The 9,141-nt window shown below is 41.2% G+C and overlaps 1 protein-coding gene across 1 annotated transcript in view; it reads right to left on the bottom strand.

Annotated features, from left to right (window-relative positions):
• Positions 1-508: 508 nt before the first annotated feature.
• Positions 509-9,141, bottom strand: part of LOC133640839 (potassium voltage-gated channel subfamily S member 3-like) — a 13,992-nt gene continuing 5,359 nt past the window's right edge. Inside the window, exon 2 of the mRNA XM_062034519.1 lies at positions 509-2,003. Within this exon, the coding sequence (XP_061890503.1) occupies positions 509-2,003 (1,495 nt within the window). The remainder of the gene's footprint in view (positions 2,004-9,141) is intronic.

Below are 9,141 nucleotides of genomic sequence, written 5' to 3'. Positions count from 1 at the left end.
TCGGCGGACTGGGTATGGAAACTAGGAATCGAAATTTAAACTTTTGAACGATTCCGGGAGAATCGGAAAGTTAGTCCCGGTTCCAATCGATACTCGATACCCAACCCTAATGCCACTTAGAATGGATCTGCTATCCCCGTTTCAATAAAAAAAATTCATTTCAGTAGGCCTTTAAGCTGTACATCAAGCAAGAATGGGAAAGAATTCCACCTGAGAAGCTTCAAAAATGTGTCTCCTCAGTTCCCAAACGTTTACCGAGTGTTGTTAAAAGGAAAGGCCATGTAACACAGTGGTGAACATGCCCTTTCCCAACTACTTTGGCACGTGTTGCAGCCATGAAATTCTAAGTTAATTATTATTATTTGAGTTTGAACATCAAATATGTTGTCTTTGTAGTGCATTCAATTGAATATGGGTTGAAAAGGATTTGCAAATCATTGTATTCCGTTTATATTTACATCTAACACAATTTCCCAACTCATATGGAAACGGGGTTTGTAGAAGGATGTTACTTCGGAGCTGGACCGGTGTCAATATTGCACATGTCCGCATCATGCAGGCTGGAAGCGTCGGTATGGTCGCCTAGGCTGCTGACACCGTTCCCAAAGGTGATATCCCCGATGAAAGGATACACGCTGTCAGTGAACAAGTCCCGGATGTTGTAGTAAGGAAGGTCGGGGTCTTGTCTCTCCGGGTTAGGGATGCACTGCCTCTCCATGGCTTTGTTCCTCTGGTAGTACTTGGAGAACTTGTTAAAAATGATGGTGACCGGCAACGCCACCACGAGAAGTCCGCAGATGATACACAAGGTGGCCACCATCTTGCCGGCGAGGGTCACCGGGCAGGTGTCGCCGAAGCCCACCGTGGTCATGGTGATGGTGGCCCACCACCACCCGGACGGAATGGTGCCTAAGTCCGTGTCGGGCTCCTCCTTCTCCGCGAAGTATATAAGCGCGGAGAAGATGGAGATCCCCACCGAGAGGAAGAGGAGTAGCAGTCCCACCTCGTTGTAGCTGTGCCGCACGGTGGCCCCCAGCGCTCGGAGCCCGATTGAGTGGCGGGCTAGTTTGAGGATCCGGAGAACCCTCATCAGGCGGAGAACCTGCACCACCTTCCCCATGTTCTCCAGGTCCTCGTTCTCCTCGGCGCTCTCCTCGTCCGTGTTTTCCAAGACCAGGGTGGCGTAAAACGGCAAGATGGAGGCCACGTCGATGATGTTCAACGGGTTCCCCAGGAACTTCCGGCGGGAGGGCGCGACAAAGAGCCGGATGATGAACTCGGCGGAGAAGCAGATGATGCAGATCACCTCCAGGATGGTGAGGACGGGGTCCTCGATGGGTTTGTCGTTGTCGTCCACTTGCTGAAACTCCGGCATGCTGTGGACACACATGGCAATGATGGAGGTCAACACCACGCTGAGCGAGGCCAAAGCGATGACCTTGGAGGCTCGGGAATGACCCGGGTCCTCCAGCCGGAGCCAGACGTAACTCCTGACCTCGGCGCACCAGGCGCCCTTGAACTTGTCCAAGTCCTGATCCAGCACCGAGAGCTCCTCCATGGACGAGGCCAAGCTGGGCTGGCCGTCCTCGCTGCTGGCGTCCCAGTCCCGGTGGGCGATGTACTCCTTCCTCTCGTGGTACCAGTTGTTGCAGCAGTCGGCCAGGTGGAACTCCTGCACGCCCCAGTACTCGATCTCCTGGCTGAAGGAGAAGACGCACAGCTCCTCCATCATGTGGAGGCGCCCCGTTTGGTAGAAGTTGAGGACGCAGAGGAAAACCCGGGGATTCCTGTCGAAGTAGTACTCCCGGTCGGCGGCGCAGTAGTCGTCGCAGAGCTCCAGGATGGACTCCTCGCTGCGGCAGCACAGCAGGCGAGCCAGGCGCGTGTGAGGGAAGCGGAGCAACATATCTCCGTCCACCTGGAAGCGCAGACCCCCCACGTTGAGGTGAAGCTGATGCTCCTCGTAGCCGCGCTCGTGGAGGATTTGCCCGTACCCCATGGTCCTGAGGACGCGCAGAAACCAGAAAAGTCAAGAGTTGGACAGCAACATGCTCTGTTATTGTACAAACCCCGTTTCCATATGAGTTGGGAAATTGTGTTAGATGTAAATATAAACGGAATACAATGATTTGCAAATCATTTTCAACCCATATTCAGTTGAATATGCTACAAAGACAACATATTTGATGTTCAAACTGATAACCTTTTTTTTTTTTTTGCAAATAATCATTAACTTTAGAATTTGATGCCAGCAACACGTGACAAAGAAGTTGGGAAAGGTGGCAATAAATACTGATAAAGTTGAGGAATGCTCATCAAACACTTATTTGGAACATCCCACGGGTGAACAGGCTAATTGGGAACAGGTGGGTGCCATGATTGGGTATAAAAGTAGATTCCATGAAATGCTCAGTCATTCACAAACAAGGATGGGGCGAGGGTCACCACTTTGTCAACAAATGCGTGAGCAAATTGTTGAACAGTTTAAGAACAACCTTTCTCAAGCAGCTATTGCAAGGAATTTAGGGATTTCACCATCTACGTCCGTAATATCATCAAAGGGTTCAGAGAATCTGGAGAAATCACTGCACGTAAGCAGCTAAGCCCGTGACCTTCCATCCCTCAGGCTGTACTGCATCAACAAGTGACATCAGTGTGTAAAGGATATCACCACATGGGCTCAGGAACACTTCAGAAACCCACTGTCAGTAACTACAGCTGGTCGCTACATCTGTAAGTGCAAGTTAAAACTCTCCTATGCAAGGTGAAAACCGTTTATCAACAACACCCAGAAACGCCGTCTGCTTCGCTGGGCCTGAGCTCATCTAAGATGGACTGATACAAAGTGGAAAAGTGTTCTGTGGTCTGACGAGTCCACATTTCAAATTGTTTTTGGAAACTGTGGACGTCGTGTCCTCCGGACCAAAGAGGAAAAGAACCATCCGGATTGTTCTAGGCGCAAAGTGTAAAAGCCAGCATGTGTGATGGTATGGGGGTGTATTAGTGCCCAAGACATGGGTAACTTACACATCTGTGAAGGCACCATTAATGCTGAAAGGTACATACAGATTTTGGAGCAACTTATGTTGCCATCCAAGCAACGTTACCATGGACGCCCCTGCTTATTTCAGTAAGACAATGCCAAGCCACGTGTTACATCAACGTGGCTTCATAGTAAAAGAGTGCGGGTACTAGACTGGCCTGCCTGTAGTCCAGACCTGTCTCCCATTGAAAATGTGTGGCGCATTATGAAGCCTAAAAGACCACAACGGAGACCCCCGGACTGTTGAACAACTTAAGCTGTACATCAAGCAAGAATGGGAAAGAATTCCACCTGAGAAGCTTCAAAAATGTGTCTCCTCAGTTCCCAAACGTTTACCGAGTGTTGTTAAAAGGAAAGGCCATGTAACACAGTGGTGAACATGCCCTTTCCCAACTACTTTGGCACGTGTTGCAGCCATGAAATTCTAAGTTAATTATTATTTATGAGTTTGAACATCAAATATGTTGTCTTTGTAGTGCATTCAACTGAATATGGGTTGAAAAGGATTTGCAAATCATTGTATTCCGTTTATATTTACATCTAACACAATTTCCCAACTCGTATGGAAACAGGGTTTGTAGAAGACATTAGCCCTCTGAAGCGCAGAAATCAATAAGACACACACAGGAAGCGCTTTGTGCGGAGAACTGTCACTTCAGGGCGAGCTCAACAGGATTATCACCTTTAAAATTGCAACTCCCTGAGCAGAAATATACTTTGCATTATTAATAAAGCGCTTCCATGCAAAGCAGCGGCTCACTGTGCAGTCCATTAACTTTTAAATGCAAGCGACAGCAAAAAGAGGGAACCTACCAGGAATTTGGCAGCTCTCACTTTCCATCAAATCCAACTTTCAAGCACGCTCGCATTCTCGTCCCGTGGGAGCGCAAACGCGGCTTCACGGAAGAGATGCGAGCGGAGCAACGCGGCGCCTCTTTGCTGTCTTTTGCAGCCTTGTAGGGAGGGGCCGGGGAGGAGGAGAGGAGGCGGGAGGGATGGAGGATGTTGATGTATGGGAAGAGTCAGCGAGGGATGATGTCACGGCCCCCCCTGACCTCATCTTACTGGCTGGCCTCCGCATAAATACCAGAAATATAGCCAAGCCAGATAGTTAGTTTTTTTTAAAGGATTTTTTTAACGATATGTACACACTAAAAAATGCTGGGTTATTTTGATAACCCAATTTATGAGTTGCTAGTGTTGGGTTACATTTTGGAGTTATTTTTATAAAAAGAAATTCATTTTTTGGGGAGTATTAGGGTATTATTTAACTACATTTCTGGGTTTTCAAAATTATGAACCATTTTTGGGTTGTTTTTCAACGAGTAATGCATTTTTGAGTAAAAGGCTCTTTTTTTTTTAAATTAAAAAGTTACCTTTTTTCTTGAGGGGAATTTTATTATGGATTAATCTCATTAACATTATTTACAATAATTCAACCCAATAGTTAAGTGGGGAATAACCCAAAATTAAGTTATCATAACTCATCATTTTGGTGAAATAATTAAATGCAAAAGTTGGGTTGAAAAAATTAACCCAAATTTTGGGTTAAAATAATTCAAATAAGGAGTTCATCCTTTTCTGAACCAGCAGTTGGGTTAAAATTGGGTTGTTTTGATAACCCAATTTATGAGTTGCTAGTGTTGGGTTAAATTTTGGAGTTATTTTTATGAATAGCAATCAATTTTTTGGGGTTATAAGGGTATTATTTTAACTCAATTTATGGGTTTTCAAAATTATGAACCATTTTTGGGTTGTTTTTCAACGAGTAATGCATTTTTGGGTAAAAGGCTCTTTTTTTTTTTAAATTAAAAAGTTACTTTTTTCTTGAGGGGAATTTTATTATGGATTAATCTCATTAACATTATTTACAATCACCCAACATTGAGTTAGCACAGGGGTCGGCAACCCAAAATGTTGAAAGAGCCATATTGGACCAAAAATACAAAAACAAATCTGTCTGGAGCTGCAAAAAATTAAAAGCCATATTACATGTGTCATGAGATATAAATGTAATTAAGAGGACTTAAAGGAAACTACATGAGCTCAAATATAGCTACAAATGAGGCATATCATGCAATATGTACATATAGCTAGCCTAAATAGCATGTTAGCATCGATTAGCTTGCAGTCACGCAGTGACCAAATATGTCTGATTAGCACTCCACACAAGTCAATAACATCAACAGAACTCACCTTTGTGCACTCATGCCCAAAGTTAAAAGTGTGGTGGACAAAATGAGATAGAAAAAGTGGCATAAAACACGTCCTAGAAAGTCGGAGAAAGTTATACATGGAAACAAACTATACGGCGAGTTCAAGGACCGCCAAAATTAGTAGGACAAAACGGCGCTCGCCAAATACTCGAATCAGTGAAGCATGTTTAATATAAACAGTGTGCTTTATAACAATTAGCGAGGTTTATGTCATGTTTGTCCTCCCACAGAAAACATTCTGAAACAAAAAAATAGATTTTTTTCCCCTCATCTTTTTCCATTCTTCATACATTTTTGAAAAATCTCCAGAGAGCCACTAGGGCGGCGCTAAAGAGGCGCATGCGGCTCTGGAGCCGCGGGTTGCCGACCCCCGAGTTAGCATAACTCAATGTTGGGTTAAATAATTCAACCCAATAGTTAGGTGGGGAATAACCCAACATTAAGTTATCATAACTCAACTTTTTGGTTAAATAATTCAACGCAAAAGTTGGATGGAAAAAATTACCCCAAAATGTTGAGTTAAAATAACTCAGCAGCTAAAATTTTAACCAGCAGTTGGGTTAAAATTAGGTTATTTTTTAACCCAACATTTTTTAGTGTGTACACACTAAAAAATGCTGGGTTATTTTGATAACCCAATTTACGAGTTGCTAGTGTTGGGTTAAAATTTGGAGTTATTTTTATGAATAGCAATTCATTTTTTGGGGTTATAAGGGTATTATTTTAACTCAATTTTTGGGTTGTTTTTCAACGAGTAATGCATTTTGGTGTAAAAGGCTTTTTTTATTATTATTAAAAAGTTACTTTTTTCTTGAAGGGAATTTTATAATGGATTAATCTCATTAACATTATTTACAATCACCCAACATTGAGTTAGCTTAACTCAACTTTTTGGTGAAAGAATTAAACGCAAAATTTGGGTTGAAAAAATTCACCCAAAATGTTGAGTTAAAATAATTCAAATAAGATGTTCATCCTTTTCTGAACCAGCAGTTGAGTTAAAATTAGGTTATTTTTTGACCCAACATTTTTTAGTGTGTACACACTAAAAAATGCTGGGTTATTTTGATAACCCAATTTATGAGTTGCTAGTACTGGGTTAAACTTTGGAGTTATTTTTATGAATAGCAATCCATTTTTTGGGGTTATAAGGGGATTATTTTAACTCAATATCTGGGTTTTCAAAACTATGAACCATTTTTGGGTTGTTTTTCAACGAGTAACGCTTTTTGGGGTAAAAGGCTTTTTTTTATTATTAAAAAGTTACTTTTTTCTTAAAAGGGAATTTTATTATGGATTAATCTCATTAACATTATTTACAATCACCCAACATTGAGTTAGCGTAACTCAACTTTTGGGTTAAATAATTCAACCCAATAGTTTGGTTGGGAATAACCCAACATTAAGTTATCATAACTCAACTTTTTGGTTAAATAATTCAAATCAAAAGTTGGGTTGAAAAAATTAACCCAAAATGTTGGGTTAAAATAACTCAGCAGTTGGGTTAAAATTGGGTTATTTTTTAACCCCACATTTTTTAGTGTGTAGTGGTCCGCCCCAGGCCAAATTGGAGCGTCATGGAAGATATATTTGCCATAATATTCTTATCTTTTTTTAATATTTGATTTGTATTTATTTATTTATTTTTGATCATATAATAATAATAATAGATAATATTCTTATTAATGATGATGCAGGAAGGGGCTAAAAATACATTTGTGGTCAAATTTGATATGAAGCGCCCTGTTAAATTTGCCATAACATACTATTATCGGGCTTGTTTGGTAGAGCGGCCGTGCCAGCGACTTGGGGGTACCAGGTTTGAATCCTGCTTCCGCCATCCTAGTCACCGCTGTTCTTTCCTTGGGCAAGACACTTTACTCACCTGCTCCCAGGGCCACCCACACTGGTTTTAATGTCATGTATTCAAATGTATTCAAAGCATTTTGAGTCCATAGAGAAAAAGCGCTATATAAATATGATTCACTTTATGATCTTTAAAAAAACAATTTTTTTTAAATAAATAAATAATTAAGTAAAATATACTGTATATGTTTGTATGCACATGTATATATACATACATACATACAGAAATTAATTTATTTTTTTCCTTTAATTTTGTACTTTTTTGGTTACATTTTATTTTTTACCCTTTTTTGAGGTTTGGCCTAAAACAAATTCTTGGGAAATAAATAATTAATTTATGTTTTTAGTGAATAATAACACATTTGACATAGGACAAGTTTCAATTCCTCATGTCACCAGCCCAACACTAACACTGTGCGCCGTGGAAGAGAAAAGTGCCGTAATATTCCTATCTTTTTTTTAAATATATAAATGTTTTCTTTCTTTCTTGTCTTTTTCTTTTGTTCTTTAAATTTTTTTATTTTATGTTATTTTTTAATTGACAAAATAATAATACATAATATTCTTATCAATGACAGAGCAGGAAAGGGCTACAAATAAGTTTGTGGTAAAATCAACAAATCAAACCTCAATTCCTACCAGGAATCAAACCCAGAATGTTTGCATTAACGCAATGACAGTCTTTTTTGTATTATATTCTTATCAGTGATGGAGCAGGAAGGGGCTGACAATAAGTTTGCTGTAAAATGTTGTATGAAGCGTCCCGTGATTTATTAATTGACATGTTGCACACGCCTCTTCTCAATAAATGGGGCCCCTCACAGATCGCGGGGCCCTAAGCATAGCACATAATCTGCAAATGGGAGGGGCGGCCCTGGAATGTGTTTCCGAATAACCGGAGAGGCTTTGCTGACCTACGACCTGGCTCCGGTCACGCAGAGAGGAATTTTACCATACAAATGTACACGATAGGCGATAAATAAAGTTTAAAATATTCTCATGTTAACTTCTTTTTACACTTTTAACAGGTAAGAACGTTAATAAATAGGACTCACATTCACATTCAAAGTTAAAACTGAATGCTTTATTGTTTTTGTGTTGCTATAAATAGTAGTTAAATCATTTGTACGCCTGTATGACGTGTTAAAATGACATTTTAAAAACACTTCTACTCGAGTACAATTTTATGACGGTGACGGTTTTTGACACTGGAAACGATTTGACTGACATTTGGTATGTTTTGGACCATCAACTGTCATGACCTATCACCCATTGGTCATGTCTTGTTTTGAGTTTGTTGGTGTTTTCCTATGTTTTGGTGTTTTACTTCCTGTCTAGCGCTCTTAGTTTGGTTGCACTTCCTGTTTTGTGTGTGTTCAATGAACAATCAATTCTATTAAGTTGAACCGTGGCTGCATTCTGTTTTTCAAGCGTTCGGTTAGTTATTTTGAAGCCTGTTATTTTGTAGTTGCATAGCCTTCCCTATGCTCTATCAATCAATCAATCAACGTTTACGTATATAGCCCTTAATCATGAGTGTCTCAAAGGGCTGCACAAGCTACAACGACATCCTCGGCTCAGATCCCACATCAGGGCAAGGAAAAAACTCAACCCAATGAGATACAATGAGAAACCTTGGAGGGGACCACAGATGTGGGGACCCCCACCCCCTGGGCGACCGGTGCAATGAATGTGAGTGCAGGCGTGTCAAACATCGCAGTTACGGTTGCCCTCTGAGGGCCACTTTTAACAGTGAATAATATACAGAATGTATAGAAATTTGTATATATGAAACGTGTATAATTGTCTATGTATTTGATTGTGGAGGGGGGCGTGGCCTGCGGGCCTGCCGACGAAACGGGGTGTGCCAGGACATGCCTCGAAGACAGCGACAGGTGAGTAGATGGCCCAGGTTGGGCCTTGTTATCTAATCACCTGTCGCCTTTATTAGCAGCAGCCGGAGCGAGACATGTTGGGAGTTGGAGTGGGAGCCAGAGAGAGAGAGAGAGAGACACA

Source organism: Entelurus aequoreus, linkage group LG23 (assembly GCF_033978785.1).
Source record: "Entelurus aequoreus isolate RoL-2023_Sb linkage group LG23, RoL_Eaeq_v1.1, whole genome shotgun sequence".
Classification (NCBI taxonomy): domain Eukaryota; kingdom Metazoa; phylum Chordata; class Actinopteri; order Syngnathiformes; family Syngnathidae; genus Entelurus; species Entelurus aequoreus.
This window is presented reverse-complemented; position numbering and strand designations above follow the sequence as displayed.